Source organism: Seriola lalandi, unplaced genomic scaffold (assembly GCF_002814215.2).
Source record: "Seriola lalandi dorsalis isolate HSWRI2012SDOR001 ecotype SW California unplaced genomic scaffold, Sedor1 jcf7180002054378, whole genome shotgun sequence".
Classification (NCBI taxonomy): Eukaryota; Metazoa; Chordata; class Actinopteri; order Carangiformes; family Carangidae; genus Seriola; species Seriola lalandi.
In genome coordinates this window covers 395714-412447 of record NW_019524931.1, presented here as the reverse complement: position 1 = coordinate 412447, position 16734 = coordinate 395714, and the positions used below count along the sequence as shown (strand labels likewise).

The following is a 16734-nucleotide window of genomic DNA, read 5'->3' as shown; positions in this document are numbered from 1 at the left end:
CCATTGTGCAATAAGACAATATAATGGAAATATTTGCTAACTGGTTGTTGTCTTTCTCAGGCTATAAAGATGATGCTGGGTCTAGACTTGGTCTCCGTTCTTCACAGTAACTTGACACTGAACAGCCGTCCTGTTCCAAATGGAGAACCTCTTTTCCAAAATGGTAAATTGATGTCACTAAAGTTTCATTTCTAATCTGATATTGTTAACCAGGAAAGTCTAGGTTCAAATAATATAAAATCCCCCTTATGCTTTTGTTGTATCATGACACAGATTGGTATCTGTACTGAACCAAGTACACTTAAATAAAGAAATAGACTTTAATCCATTTAAAACATAAAACAAACTTTTTTTTTCAAGAGTGCAATGTAAATTAAGTGTCTTTTATGTTGACCAATTCCCTGTGTTCATCCAGTTTAAATACCTACAAGCAGAGCATTGTTGGGTTTATCTCTACTGGCAATAATTTACAGCATTTTTACATTATCTCCTAATATTGCATGACTTCATATCCATTGTCTAAGTAACTGGATGGATGGATGGATGGAAATACTCTTCACTGACCTTACAAAAATAAAATGCTGTAGATGAACAACCATATTTATTTTATCCTCCTTACAGGAGTGAGTGTTCATTGGCTGGGGGACTTTGTGTTTGTGGAGAGTGGCCTGGGTGTGAGAGTAAAGTTTGACATGGCCAATACGGTCTACCTGACAGTGACCGCCGAGCACCTGGCGTCCACCAGGGGGCTCTGTGGAGTCTACAACAACAACGCTGATGGTGAGATAAGCGCATTAAACACCAGCTCATGCCGTACCTGAAATCATTTTTGTAATGACATTATTTCGAGACCACAAGAAATCATTTGTGTTTGTTACTTTTCAGACCTAATTGAGGTTTTTTGGCTTAGTGGTATTTTGTGCAAATACCACATTTTGTGCAAATCAGATGAACTAGGCTTAATTACAACCGTAAATAGCAGTGACTCAACATTACATGACAGTCATTTGTGACAAGCTTAGTAAATTTCCCATATTCAGCTACTGTGCCTCTCATCTGTGAACCATTTTGTGAGACTGGAAACTAAACGTTAGTGTATTCTGTTTTGGTCTCCGATCAGTGATTGGTTTGGGTTTAACTTGACTCACCTAAACCCTAATAACTACTGTGCAGATGTAACAGGGTATTTGTTTCTTCTATTATAGATGATTTTACCACAATGGGTGGAACTGTGTCCCAGTTTGCCGCCAGCTTCGGCAACTCATGGAAAGTTCCTGACCATCAGAATGAAGTAATGTCCTGAATACACTGAGTATTTCCCTTTTTTTTTCAATATTATACTTTTTTGTTAACAATTATTTATTTTTCTCTATAAGTTGTTTTAAGTAATTATTAAAAATGCATTTTTGAGATGCACCTTCAGTAATTGAGTCTCTCTGTGTCCCACGCTTCCCTCAGGGCTGCAGCGATGCAGCTGAGCTCGGTCACAGCTGCGATGTCTCAGGAGACATTGCTTTGCGTAGGCAGGCAGAATCTGTGTGTCATCGACTCCTAGAAAACCCCTTCAAACACTGCCACCCCCAGGTCAGACACCCCTGATATTTACTGTATCAGTCACTAGGCGTTACCACTGTTTGCCAACTCACCAGATCCCATGGTCCATTTTGACACTAAGATACAAAGAGATTTTTTAATCTAATTTGTTTGAAAGCCAAGCCTGTAAATTTGTGTAATGAGCTGTAAATCAAAAAGCTCCTCAGAGTAAATGATTTGCCGGATATCAGTTGTTAAAGCAGTTCCAAGAAATGGGTTTCACTGATGTGAGCCATGGGACTGTTTTAAAGACAAATGACTCATGCAAAGCAGAATGAAATGAGTAGTTTTAGTTCATGACACATTCAGCAGGTATTACCATGCACTTAGAGTTGCACAATTCTGGTTATTAGGAATTTATGAATTTAGGTATTGGCTTTACTTCAGTCATTATTTATACTTATAACATAATGTAATATATAATGTGCATGTTTGCATATCCTGTTCATGTGCTTTGTAAAGGTTTTCCCCATACCTGTTAATCAATGAACACAAAAAATAATTCATACTTATCCATAATCAATACTGTGCATTTCTATTGTTTATGCACAGGATTTGTACATTTCTGACTTTTACATGTTATTTGATGCAGGTTCACAGTTAAAAGTGTTATGTTTGTGTGTCTGTGTCTTTCAGCTGGACCCAGCAGCATACATCGACACCTGTCTGTACCTGTACTGCAGCCTGCCACCCAAAGAGAGGGACGGGGCAGTTTGTGACACTCTGGCCAGCTACGCCCGAGAGTGTGCCCAACAGCATGTCATCATAATGTGGAGGACAGCCACCCTTTGTGGTAATATCATCGTTTGGGCAACCTGTTGGTTCAGCTGGATAAGGTTTTAAAATAGACACATGGCATTTATGGTAAAACACACACACTGTCTGGGTTTAGTTTTTCTGTCCAATTGTCATCACAAAGTCTCCTCACGTTATTCTGAGCTGCAGCGATGGAATAAGAGCGTAAAAGCATCAACACTGTCAGGAATCCTGTTGGGAATGAAAGAATATTTATGGTAGAATGCAGCTATAACCATCATTTTGTAGTTATTTTGTGTCATAAACCCTCCCTCAGTTTGTTAAAAGCTTTTAAAACCAGAACGACACATGGAAATCCTGAAACCACAGAATGATTCCACTGATTTATAAATATATAATAAATATAGTATAATATATATAAATATTATAAAAATATTGCAAATCTAAACTATCAAAAGGTAGATTAAGTATGACATTATCAATGCCAAAATCAACTATAACGATTGGAGCATGAATTAAGCCGCATTAAATACAAACACAAAACAAAGCTTTAAGTGAAAACTCTGACTAGATATAAATCAAGACACGATAATTCCACAAAACTGATCCCACAACCTTTGCTCTGAACACCTTTTACACCTGTCATGACCCCGATGACCATTCTGCTACCTGTGAGGAGCAACTGGGAATCCCACAGGACAGCATCAATGCCCACCCTCTGGAAAACAATCTCCATCGCACCAGTACTCAAGATACCCTGTCCCTCAGAACCCAACCACCCGACCAGCTGAACTCACTTCAATAACCATGAAAGGCCTGAAAAAACTGATCTGCACACCATCTTGACACATCTGATTCCTGACCCAGTTAGAAAATCGAGGACAGAGGATGCTGTATCACATGCCTTGCACTTGCAATAGTAAATGATACTGATATATATGGGTTGGGACTTTTTCCTCCTATTTTTTCTGTCTCTCCAGGTCGCGTCTGTCCCAGAGGTCAGGTGTTTTCGGACTGTGTGTCCTCCTGTCCCCCCAGCTGTGCTTCCCCGCAACCCCCAGGGCCTGCTGCAGCCGTTGGCCAGTGCAGGGAGGAGTGTGTGGGGGGTTGTGAGTGTCCGCCAGGCCTCTACCTTCACCAGGGACTCTGTCTAAAAAGAGACGATTGTCCTTGTTTCCATCGCAGACGCACCTACCAGTCAGGAGACAGGATACAGCAGAGATGCAACACCTGGTGAGGGTGAACTGTGTGTTTGATTCATTTCTACACCTCTCTTATCTCTACTTTCCCTTTAACACCACCCATTTTTCTTTTTCACCCTAATCCTCCCAGCGTGTGCCGAGCAGGCCAGTGGCAGTGCACAGGGGAGAAGTGCGCAGCCCAATGCAGCCTGATGGGGGCGCTACAGGTGACCACCTTTGACAAAAAGAGGTATTCACTACAGTGCGGAGGCTGTCCGTTCACTGCTGTAGAGGTGAGACATCAAATGCAGCCATTGGTAAATGAAATATTAAGGTGCATTTGTATATGTGGTAGCCACTTCTCCTTTGTGCTTAAGCTCTGTGTGTGTTCAGGACTTTGTTGACAGGAAGCTTGTGGTGAATGTGCGCTGTGTGGAGTGTACAGCAGGAGGAGGCCTGGGTTGTCTAAGGGAGATGTCAGTCACAGCACTTCGCACCACAGTCACCATCACAGACACTGGTGAGTTCGTTCAACACTCTTGCCTGACGACTCGTTCCTTGTTAGTACTGCAAACCTCAGTACACGCTGAAGTTTTAAATATCCCTGGATCGGCTGGATCTGGTGAAAATGTCTATGTTTTCACCATATTAATCAATATTTGTTTAATTAACAATGGGTCAAATGACTATTTAGTGCCTCTCAGCTCATTGTTTTGATTTTACACCTTACAACTTTATGGTTCTGGTTTACGCCTACTGCTCCCATCAACCTCGTTTCCAGTAGAAACAGGCAGCTGTTTCCAGAAAATTGGAAGTAATAAATTAATGCTGCTTTACACTTGAATGCAGCATTTATATCCAATAATTCTCAACTAAACTTTTGAATAATTAATTTACTGATATTTTTGCAAGGGAAAAATAAAAATTATCTTAATATTAGAAAAATTATGTGTATATTTGAAAAATCAACAAAAAACATTTAATTTAATGTAAGACTATAAGTCCTATGAGTCCTAAAGCTGTCTTACTCACTACTGTGAGAAGTCTTCACTTTGAATGTGTTCACTGGCTTCTGATTGCTTACAGTTGATATTGGTACTTCCAGGTACAGTGACATTGAACGGCCAGAGAGAGGCGTTGCCTGTGGTGACAGGGGACCTAGTTGTGCGTAGGGCCTCTTCTTCATTTCTCCTAATCCAGACCTTTGGAGCCCAGCTACTCTGGTACCTAGATGGACCTTTAGCCCTCATCACTTTGCAACCTGGATTTGCAAACAAGGTGATTCTTACATCTCATATGGTTCATTCACTGGTGCCATTTTGGACCCCCAGCTGAAACAAACTTAAGTGCAGGATGTGCACCTTCACATTCTGAAAATAGTTCAAACTGGAGATGCACTTGTGCCGTTTTAAATCATGCTGCACTAAATTTAGCTACAAGAGACTCAAATTGTATTTAATTTGTATTCAAGGTGCGAGGCCTGTGTGGAACACTGACCTGGAACCAGCATGATGATTTTACTACCCCAGAAGGAGACGTGGAGAACAGTGTGTCATCCTTTGCAGGGAAATTCACATCAGAGCGCTGTACTCTACCTGGAGGAGCTCCGCCTGACCCCTGCACCACATACACCCAGAGGAGATACTACGCAGAGACGGTGTGCTCCGTAATCCACAGCGCTGTCTTTAAGGTAGTGTGTATGGAGTGTGTTAAATCTCCTGCTATCTCAGGAGTGAGTTCGTCTTCATCTGTCTCCCTCTCTTATTCACACCTGCACCTCCCTCTGTAATCCATTAGGTTTGTCATGACGTGGTGGAGAGGGAGCCCTATTTCCGTCTCTGTCTGTCGGAGGTTTGTGGCTGCGCTCCACAGAAGGCCTGTCACTGCACCGTCCTCACTGCCTACGCCCGACACTGTGCTCAGGAGGGCGTTGCAGTCCAGTGGCGCAACCACACCTTCTGCCGTAAGTCAGAATGCCATTGGCTAAGTGGTGATTGAGATGTCTACAGATGTCTGAGTGCAGTCAGGGGAAGAGTGATCATCTACTGCATTCATTTGGTTTGTTTGTTCATTCATCTGCCATATGAGTAATCTCAATCATCACTGATAGGCTTTTGAATGGTCCAAGACATAACAAGTGCAGGACACAACTGTGGCATTTCCTAAGGTGCAGGGTGACATGACCTGGACCTGAGTCAGACTTTGACATCAGACACAAGAAAGACTTACAGTATAACATGACTTTGAATTTACCAACATCACTAACTAGTGACTTCACTTGGACTTGGATTTGATCCCCTCCACCAGCAGCAGCAGCAGCAGCAGCAGCAGCAGTATATACAGAGACAGCTTAGCTTATCCATAGTTATCAATAGGGAACTGATGTCAGAAGTCAAAGTTAGTGGGATGTCTGTGTTGCTCATCTGTTTTAACAATGTTGGCAGCTGTACTTTAGAAGATATAAAGCTTTAATCAGGAACTTGTGTCCATGTGCACACTCTCATGTGGGAACTACAAAAACATTTTACACTGGCACTAAAAATCCCTTGACAGAATTTAGTGACCTTTAGGTTTTAACCTTTAAAGCAATAATCACAAACTACACCAAGCTTATTTGCCATTTTCAAAACCTTTCCTATTCACCTGTCTCCACAGCTCCCCAGTGTTCAGGGGGTCAGGTGTACCAGGAGTGTGGTCGTGCATGCGGGGGCTCCTGTTCAGACCTGTGGCAGGGCTGGAGTTGTGATGACGGTGGTGGGATGGGCCTTAGGATGTGTGTTCCAGGTTGCCAGTGCCAACCGGGACTAGTGCAGGACCACCAGAGCCAGTGTGTGCCCATCACCATGTGCCCATGTGTGCAAGAAGACAAGATTTACCAGCCTGGGGCTGTCATCCAGAATAACTGTAATACATGGTATGTTGTATAGAAGAGCCTGTTTTTGTTACACGTATTTTGAATATTTTGACTAACACTGTTTGTCTTAGGTTTAAAATATTTATTCAATCAGGTTGTGCTGGAACCTGTGCAATCAAAAAAATAAAAGGCCACTCTGACTTCAGCTGAAACCACAGTTGAAAGTTTTCTGGTCCCTTAAGTTAAATATTAACAGCGTTGCACAGATGCAATACTCTTGCAATAAAGGACAGCAGACATACTAAACCTGTCGAAAGAAAACATTATGGTAGAGGTAAATTCAGTACAATCTCTTTGTGGCCCAGTTGTGTGGATGATGATATTTTACAGCACATCGTAAAAAAGGACCTTCCTTTTATAGTTATCTGCATGCTGCTTTTATCATGTGGTAGTTGTGATAAAAGAGTGAGTAAGCATGTTTTCTCCATTGTCAGTAGAACACAGCTTTGATGCATCTACAAGATAATCTCTTGGTACAGTTTCACAAGCATGGTTCTGTTTGAATAAGATCGCGTGGGCTTAAGTCGCTGAAATAGACAGTTCTGTTGAATATACAGTTTAGTCTTCAAAACATGAACAAATCTGTCAGTGTTTGTCTTTGAGGACAATACTAAAGGCCAAAGATCACAGAGACATAATGTTTTTATGTGCTTATGTTTTGTGTCAAATCATTATTTATTTGATTAGACTTTTGTTATTTGATTGCATTATCCTGTTAGTATGGGAAAGTATTTTCTAGTTGTTTTTTGAGACCAACTGTGTGCGCCCAGTGATAGCATTCAGGATAATTGTTTACAGCCTGGTACAAAAAGCGGTTTTAGTCTCTATAATTAATTTCCCCCTTCATGACAACTGTACAGGGGTGAAATTTTATATAAATGACCAATTAAAATTTTTATTAAGGCTTAAAGTTCTGCAGTAGCAGCAGTGCAACATTTTGGATACCAACTGCCGTAAAACACCATAGAAGAAGAACAAGTTAGGGTAATTGAGGGCGCGGCCCCTTTAAGTGACAGGTGGGTGGGGTCACAGTCCGCTAACCGTCAAACGGTTAGGTGCCTCAGCGAATTGGGATTACTTAGCGTTACCTTTCCTTCGTGCTGGTGATGCCTTCTGTACTATTTTTCAAGTAAATATCAGACAAATAAGTGAAGTGAGTGATTTTTTTTACAGGTATTGGTGTCTGGCTCACTATACAGGCTTGTTAGTTTAGCTCGTTGACTAGCTAATTAGCCAGCAAATTAGTTAGCCTTGGGTTAGCCACCGACCAAGACGCCCAGATGTGCTAACGATGCTAAAGGCAATAAGCATATGCTCACCACAGTTATTAAACCTCGGCTCCACACACGCCCCACCTATTTGCCCATCTTTTGGATTAGTTTGCCGGGAGTTATGTGGAGTTAGGCACTGACAAGATGGCAACAAAGGAGGAGGTTTCTTCAAAACCGCCCCTTAGAAAACCTATGCGTGACGTCACGTCATGTCCATCTTTTTATTCAGTCTGTGCAATGAGTATAATGTGTGTTTGAATGACTGAAACTGCCCTTGTGTATGACAGCATGTTTTTCACAGTGAGTCCCTGGTGATGTAAGAGCTCTAATGAAATCTCTCTATGTTCCTGCTCCCTGCTACAGGATAGGTTGATTTCATTGCGTCTCTTCACCACATAACTGCAAAGATCATCACTCAGAGTCATCTGTTGCATTACAGTAGTACTAGACCAGTACTAGTACTAGATTTGTCTCAGTCCAGTTATATTGTATGTGTTCGTGTGTTTCTGTGGCCTGCTTTTTCCTTTTTGTACATGACTCACTATCATTGTGTTGTAATTGTCGAGTTATGTACCTGCACTGACCATTGACCTGATTAACTGCTATCATGAAAAGTGAAATTTGTATTGGACAATTATTACACTCATATAAAGTATGACGTGCAGTACATTCATTCACCTTGAATGACAAGCCTTGGCTGGGTATACCAGTGATATGATTTTAATTACACCTCTTAGCACATTTTGTTGTTGCTTCATCACATTTTACAGCTACTGTGTAGAGTTTTGTAACAGTCAAGTGAAAATTTATTGATCCATTGTAAACTTTTAGTATCTTGCTCAAGGGCACTTTTGCACATTAGAACTCCAATTCCACTTTGGTTTACTTATTGCCTAGTGATATTTCAATATAAAGCTTGATTTTTGTAGAAGTATACTCATTAATTACAGTAACACCTGTCAGTTGACGTCAGTGCCCACTCTGCTCACTCTCCTCTTCCCTTTGCAGTGTGTGTGAGCAGGGGCTTTTTAACTGCACTCAAGAGAGCTGTGAGAAGGTGAACCCATGTCCAAGCTCTCTGATCTACTCTCCACGCTCCTGCCTCCTCACCTGCTCCAGTTTGGATCCCCCTGGTCAACAACAAGGGTCCAGTGTCGGGCAGTCGAGCTGCAAAGAGCCTCTGTCTGGCTGTGTCTGTCCCCAAGGAACTGTCCTACTAGTGGGTGGAAACTCAAATTTTGTTCTCTGAATGTGTATTGGACATCCTTTTGAGATGTGAAATGTTGAAACTACAGACCATTTTCACAACTTTTGACTTGTAGTAGTTAATGTCATTAGCTTCTTTTTACATCGCAGTGTTCTAGTTAGCCAGGCAGAAAGCCAATGCAATACTCAGATGCAGCCGGAAGTGAGGTTGATGAAGCAGTCAAACTGAACCAGAACAGTAAATTTGTGTGTAGAAAACCAATTCAATAAACCTAAGGGAGCCAGACGGAGGCAAAAGCTAATGTTAGAGATGATCTACTGAGTTGGTGATAATGGGATATTCGGTGGGTTTGTCACAACGACTGACACTATTGACACAGTTTCTTCCTGCTATCCTGTGTTAGAGGTTTAGCATTACTGAGAGCTATCCTTGTACTTAACTAGCTAGCTCAAGCTGTAGTACTTTTAGTCTCAATAGTACCTTTATCATCCCAGCTAGCAAGAAATATGAGGGCCACTCTTGTGTCGAAGCGTGTTCCCCCTTTTCCCTCCCGTTAGTGTTTCCTGTAGTGCCCCCCTCTGTGGTTGTGGCTATAGCTTCAGTTGGGTTATGGTCAGGCTTAGCAGAGAGAACTGGTTGGGGTTAGAGAAAAGGTTAAACTCAGGTTAAGGTAAGAGGTAACACATATTGACTTCGACACAATACCAGCTCTGAGAGAAGCCAGGAAGAGTTTGTTTCTCGCATCACGCACCTGCTGAGGTGTGATTGTGGTTTTACTAAAAGGATTTAATATGAGTGGATTGTACAGCTGAAATTCAGCCTTGAGTAGTCTGCAGGTTTTGCTGGTGTTTCTGTACAGTGCTAAGAATGCAAGCAACTGCCCCCTAATATTGTTATTCAAAGAAACTCCCAATATATCACCTCACTTAGCTCTTGATTACTTATATAATATATAATATATATAATAAATTAATTGAAATTAAAGTCTGTCAGCGTACAGTGCCTTATTTGGCAGAAGTAAGGGAGAGGCTGAAGCCAACAAAGATGGAGGTGTTCAGTAGTGAAGTAGTGAGGTGATAGATATTTCTTTGGTGCGTCATGCAAAATGATAAGAAAACTGATTAGAAATCTAGAGTTTTTAAAAAGCCAGCTCAGCTTAGTTTATTGTAAAAAGTTTCATTAAATATTAAATGTATTGTTATATATCAGGAGTATGATTATAACCGAAGAAACCCATTTCTATTGGAATGGAGTTTGCCTTTTGCCTGCCTTCAAGCTTACACATGAAATCATTGTGACCTTCATGCAGTTGGAATTCTGTCTGATAGTCATTTTATTTAGCTCTAGGTCGTCGTCAGATAAGACATCAAAAAGGGTTAATTATATCTGATGAATTAAGTAAAGTTTTGACTACTGTCTTCTGGTTTACTCCAGGGTGATCGCTGTGTTCTCCCAGATGAGTGTCCATGTCACCATAATGGTCGACTTTACTACAGCAATGACACCATCACTAAAGACTGCAACACATGGTAATGTATGCAGTTGTCTCATTGCACATCAAATCACTTCAGCATTTCTTTATCTCACCTACACTTAATTCTTTCCTGCAGTGTGTGTAAGGAGCGCCGCTGGCACTGCAGCCAGTCTGCTTGTGCTGGTGTGTGCGTTGCAACTGGGGATCCACACTATGTAACATTTGATGGCCGCTGTTACTCTTTCCTGGGTGACTGCCAGTACGTGTTAGCAAGGGAGACCAGTGGTTTGTTCAGTGTCACAGCGGAGAATGTGCCTTGCGGGAGCACCGGGGTCACCTGCACAAAGTCGGTCACCCTCAGCCTGGGAAACACCATCATACACCTGCTGAGAGGTAGGTGTTATGGGGGAAGCAGAGGCCAGATGATGTCAAGTTGACGGCTTATGAGCATCACAGACTTTCCTTTAGGAAATAGTTGCTTGAGATAAGCTGTCTTGTGTCTGTCATTTAGGTAAGGCTGTGACAGTAAACGGGATGCCAGTTACGCTGCCAAAGTCCTACAGTGGCAGTGGTCTGACTTTGGAAAGGGCTGGGATGTTTGTGTCCCTCTCCTCCCGACTCGGGGTCACTCTGCTGTGGGATGGGGGTAGGACAAAACTACATCAGCTTTTATTTTTATTATTGCCAAAAATATATATATTTTTTTTTTACATTTTCACACTGAACTTTATCCATAATTATTATAGATATTTACAGTGCACTGCTTACATCTTTGGCTTTAGATACAAGTTAAATAACAAACCAGTGGTCATGTTGTCATTCCACATTATTTCCAGGTATGCGTGTGTATGTGCGTCTGGCTGCCCATCTGCGGGGTCAGGTTGGGGGCCTGTGCGGTAACTTTGACGGGGATACAGAGAACGACTTCACAACACGGCAGGGCATCGTGGAGTCTACAGCTGAGCTGTTTGGAAACTCCTGGAAGGTCAGCCCCTCCTGCCCTGACGTGGCAGATCAGGACCTCCGAGATCCCTGTGCGGTAAGTTCAATACAGACACCATGCGCATTCACACACACACGGACATTTGCAGGAACAGTAGAGTTGGACCTACTTACTGACATTGACACTGTTGCAAATCTAGTTTTGATGAGATCCTGTCCTTTGCTCTGTCTCTCGTACACACAGCAAAAGCAAACTAACCTCTCTCTCTTTGTTTTCTTCAGCTGAACTTGCACAGAGTGACATGGGCAAGGAAAAGGTGTGCAGTCCTGACCCAGGAGCTTTTCTCTCTGTGCCACCCTGAGGTGCCCTTCCAGCAGTATTATGACTGGTGTGTCTTTGATGCTTGTGGGTGAGTGACACCACTTATCTACACAGAGTGTCTCGAAATTATCTTTTAAAAAGGTGTAATCTACTGTTTATATAGCAATTCAACTACAGGAACTTACTAACCTGTAACTGATTTTTTTACAGCTGAGTTTGTTCTGCTTTTGCTTCCACCATCTTCTTCCTGATTTCCAGACAGTTTCTGTCTTCACATTTAACTACAACAAACACAACAACATAGCAGTATGCATGCTGGTACAGAAACAAAAACAGCCTTACTAGTGGTAACAAATTGTACAGGTTTCCTTTCACTGATGTTTTTTTCTTGAAACTTTTTTTCGCACTGCAATACTGTGGATGTGTACTGTTGATAGTATTTTACTGGTGTATGTGTGTGTGTGCGTTTCAGCTGTGACTCAGGTGGGGACTGTGAATGTCTCTGCACAGCCATTGCTGCCTATGCTGAGGAGTGTAACCGCCGAGGGATCTACATCCGCTGGAGGTCCCAGGAGCTCTGTCGTATGTTGTGCACACACTGAATTTTAAACACAAGCACATGAAGTTTTGTGTAATCATCTTTCTGTAACCTTGTTTGCTGTCTTTTGTGTCTTTGATCCATTTTATGTTCCCATCAGCTCTGCAGTGTGAGAATGGACTTGTGTATGATCCCTGTGGTCCAGCTTGCTCTCTCTCTTGTCCCAGTGTTCAGCAGAGCCCACACTCCCAGTGTGGTGTCCTTTCCTGTGTGGAGGGCTGCTTCTGCCCTGCTGGCACTGTCCAACATGGTAAGACAGGTTTACCACACTAATCCGATGCTTTTCCAGCCTCAACAAACAAACACGTCTCTGCAACACTTTGGTCCAGAAGATTAACCAAAAACTACTGGTGAGATTGGACCTGATACGATAATACCTGATGCTTTTCATGAACCCATTCCACTCTGGACACTTAATACCTTATCCAAGACCAAATGTCAAATTTGTGCACAAATTGGCTCAAGAAGAAAGCTTTCTGATTTAAACAACACAGTGTTCCCTCTTTTGCTGCCCTCAGGACAAATATTATTTTAGCTTACAACTTGCACAGCTGTTAGAATAGCAGATTTGTCAGCATGTTGTCTGTTCTATAGGAGACAGCTGCATTGCTCCAACTGAGTGTCCATGTGAGTGGGAGGGCTCTATGTTTCCACCTCGAACCACCATCACTCAAAACTGCCAAAACTGGTCAGTCAGTCTAAATGCTTATGAAAGTACATGACTCTTTCATTTTTCAAACAATCAAGAAAGTTTAATTTCTTTTCTCGGTTTTTCTTTTTTATGTGCAGTTCCTGTCAGGATGGTGTGTGGCAGTGTGAGGGTGTGGCCTGCCCTCCTCCCTCCCCCCCCTGTCTAGAAACAGAGTTTACCTGTGCTCGGGGCCGTTGCATCCCCTCTCAGTGGGTGTGTGACAATGAGGATGACTGTGGTGATGGTTCAGATGAGCTCTGTCCATCCACCTGCTCTCCAGACCAGTTCCGCTGCACCAGCACACCAAGGTGAACCCAAACTCACTTTAGTTTATTAACAAGCACAAAAGAGAGTGAATACAAGAGTTTTTGAACAAGATATGCTTCATTTTAACCATGCTTATATCATGGAATAGCTCTAAAGATGGCAGTGTTGGTTGGTTGGTCTGTCAGTCCATGTTGCATGCTAAATGTTACTATGTATGTATGTGCTAGATGCTGTGTGTTTTCATATATTTATTTATTTTGCACAATTGAAAATACATAAAAAATGACAAAGAAAACAAATAGCATACAGTGCAGGGAGAGGCTAAAAGCCCAATGGGCATGTATGTAAACATGCTAGAATGCTAAATGTCTCCTAACCTGTGTAATCTGTAGTTAGCATGTTGAAACTGCAGTATGTATGTGGTCTTAAACATAATGTTGACATGTCTTCAAATGCCTCAGTAACTCCAACATAATGTTTTATATGTGAGCATCTGCATGTTGGCATACTAGCACGCTAATATCCTAATCTAAATGGTACATACTGGCTGCACTCTAGACTATTTATATGCTACATGTTTCATTTTAAACATCAGCATGTTGATAACCATCATCTGACTATTTTGTTTGCTGGTGAGTAACGAACAGTACAGCCTGACATGGTCGGTAACAGGACTGTAGACTTTTAGTCAGGTTTTATTGTCATTCTTCACTGCTGTAAATATAATTTATGGAATGAATAAAATGAATCCCACTCTTGCAGTGGACCATGTTTGAAACTGGCTCTGCGTTGTGATGGCCACCCAGACTGTGCTGACCAATCAGATGAGGAGTTCTGTGGACCTGCCACCCCTGTACCCCTGTGCCCACCGGGGGAGTTTCAGTGTGCCAGCGGAAAGTGTCTGCCAGCCAATCGTGTATGTGATGGACGACTGGACTGTGGTTTTGCTGATGGGTCCGATGAGCTAGGTGATCCGTCACTTACACCTCTATGCAGTAGTATACTCCACCAACAAACTTAACTGAGCAAGATACTCTGTTGACACGCTATCATAAACATGCTATATCAGAAATTCTAATGAGATGATATTATATCATTCTCTATAATGCAAGATGGCTGTGTTTGTTATAATACGTGTATTATATTGTTGGGTGTTGTTTTCTGTGTTTGCCCCAGACTGTGGCGTGGTCTGTGACAAAGGGGAGTTCCTGTGTGCTGGAGGACGTTGCATTCTCTACCTCCATCGCTGTGACGGACATGATGACTGTGGGGACCTTAGTGATGAGAGGGGGTGTGTTCAGTTCTGCTGAAATTTTGCATTTGGGTTACTCAGTGGTTGGATGGACCAGAATGTATAAATATGCTTTGTAGTTTGTTTTGCAGCCTTTAATGCATTTATGCAACAAAAAATCACTGATATTGACACTTTTTTCATCTGAAAGTCTACTTGATGTGGCCTGAATACCATTTATATCATAGACCCTATGTTGTGGTCATCATTATCTAATATTTTGGCTGGTTTCAGATGTGTATGTGCACCAGGGGAGTTTCAGTGCCCAGGGGACATGTGTGTCCCTGCAGACAGAGTATGTGACGGACACAGAGACTGCCCCTCTGGAACAGATGAAGCTGTCTGTCCAAGTAAAGGTACAAATTGTAACTCTTAAAACTTACCTGGAGCCAAATTTTGGGAAGGAATTTTAAACTTGTGTCGTCCTCTTTTGTTTGGCAGTGACTTGTGCTCCTGACCAGTTCGCCTGCAGAGATGGCACATGTGTTTCCACCACTAAGCTGTGTGATGGGACATCTGACTGTCCAGGTGGAGAGGATGAGAACAGAACCATTTGCTACACTGTTATCATAACACCGTCACCCCCACATGTCACCCCGACTGTGCCCACTTCAGGTAAAAGTCGTGTTTTACAGATTCAGGGGGAGAACTTTTACATTGTTCACTGTTTTCTTACCGCCCTCTGTTTCTTCCAGCTTGTAGGTCCTATGAGTTCAGCTGTGCCACTGGTGGACAGTGTGTGCCTCAGGCCTGGCGGTGTGATGGGGAGACAGACTGTATGGATGCGAGTGATGAGCAGCAGTGTACCACCCCCTGTGGCCCTGGCCAGGTTCAGTGCCTCAGTGGGGACCAGTGTGTTGACTACCACCATCTCTGTGACGGGACTCCACATTGCAGGGATGCCTCAGATGAGAGCATAGACAACTGTGGTGGGTTAAATACAAATGTAAAAGCTTAAAATGACAAACCTACATATTTTGATCATCAAGTGAATTCCAGAGCTTATATCATCTGGTCACAGAAGCAGCCTTTGTCTAAAAACGTGCTACTGGACATTGACAATAGTTCTGTCGGCCCTCTAGGCTCCACCAAGATACCCCCCTGCCCGGGCAGCTTCTCCTGTGACAACCGCACCTGTGTGAACATGACACAAGTGTGTAACGGCATCCCAGACTGTCCACGGGGCGATGATGAGTTGGTGTGTGGTGAGTTCTCATGAGATAAGTAGAGGAAGGAAGGAAGGATAGAGAGAGATGGATGAGAAAGGCAGGAGGGAATGGATGAGTGAAAGAAAGTCTGTACTGTAATTTATGGTATGTTTGATAATGTTTTTCACATCTTGTTGTGTTCAGATAAAACCGTCTCACCGCCACCACCTGGCAGTAGGAACACCACTGTCCCCTGCCCTGAATACACCTGTATGGATGGATTCTGTATCCCCTTCAACATGGTAGGTGCTGGATTTCTTGTGTGACAAATTATTCATACATAGTTTCCACAAATGGCAAGCTAGCGAACAGATTTTTTCACAGACTTTCCATGTCCAAAAAGGGATAGAATTGTTGACATAGATATTCAATACAGACAATATATTCTCACATCACAAATTATAGAATGCAGAAAGAAGTACTTGTATCCCTTAATCCCTCTCAGTTATATTTAGCCAATCCTGCTCACTAACCCCATCCTCTTACCAGGTTTGTAATGATCTGGCAGACTGCCCAGACTCGTCACTAGCACCACTTGGAGGTCCCACAGATGAGCAGGGTTGTAGAACTTGGAGCCCCTGGGGTCCCTGGAGCCCCTGCAGCACTTCCTGTGGGACAGGCTCCATGAGCCGGCAGAGAACTTGCCCTCCAGGGGACCCACTGCGCCGTTGTCGGGGACAGGAAGTCCAGAGGCAGCAGTGCTTCAACACCACCTGCCCAGGTAAGGAGGTGGACAAAAAATAAATATGTTTTCAAATGAACAGTCTCAAAGTCTCAATGCATAGTTGAAAATCAACCATGTATTTGTTACTAAACTGTGATGTGATGTTGTCCCCCCTCCAGTGGATGGTCAGTGGCTGCCCTGGGTGAGCTGGTCAAACTGTTCCAGTGGTTGTGGTGGAGTGCAGGTACGACACAGAGGCTGCATCCCTCCTCGCTACGGAGGCCGAGATTGCTCTCAGCTCCCTGGATCGTCCAATGTAGCCATGGAAATCAGTAAGAGCCGTCTGTAAACTAAG

General features: G+C 42.8%; 1 protein-coding gene across 1 annotated transcript in view; it reads left to right on the top strand.

Moving 5' to 3' along the window:
* sspo (SCO-spondin) overlaps positions 1 to 16734 on the top strand; it is a 71318-nt gene that overhangs the window by 2308 nt on the left and 52276 nt on the right. Inside the window, 29 exon segments of the mRNA XM_087174742.1 lie at positions 61 to 163; positions 622 to 780; positions 1206 to 1291; positions 1459 to 1584; positions 2230 to 2386; positions 3330 to 3582; positions 3682 to 3823; positions 3924 to 4050; positions 4636 to 4808; positions 5002 to 5220; positions 5328 to 5493; positions 6186 to 6444; positions 8724 to 8934; positions 10357 to 10451; positions 10533 to 10789; positions 10908 to 11042; positions 11233 to 11435; positions 11621 to 11748; positions 12133 to 12242; positions 12359 to 12508; positions 12853 to 12946; positions 13048 to 13220; positions 14393 to 14507; positions 14742 to 14863; positions 14949 to 15122; positions 15203 to 15382; positions 15860 to 15961; positions 16224 to 16436; positions 16559 to 16711. Of these exon segments, the coding sequence (XP_087030868.1) occupies positions 61 to 163; positions 622 to 780; positions 1206 to 1291; positions 1459 to 1584; positions 2230 to 2386; positions 3330 to 3582; positions 3682 to 3823; positions 3924 to 4050; positions 4636 to 4808; positions 5002 to 5220; positions 5328 to 5493; positions 6186 to 6444; positions 8724 to 8934; positions 10357 to 10451; positions 10533 to 10789; positions 10908 to 11042; positions 11233 to 11435; positions 11621 to 11748; positions 12133 to 12242; positions 12359 to 12508; positions 12853 to 12946; positions 13048 to 13220; positions 14393 to 14507; positions 14742 to 14863; positions 14949 to 15122; positions 15203 to 15382; positions 15860 to 15961; positions 16224 to 16436; positions 16559 to 16711 (4585 nt within the window).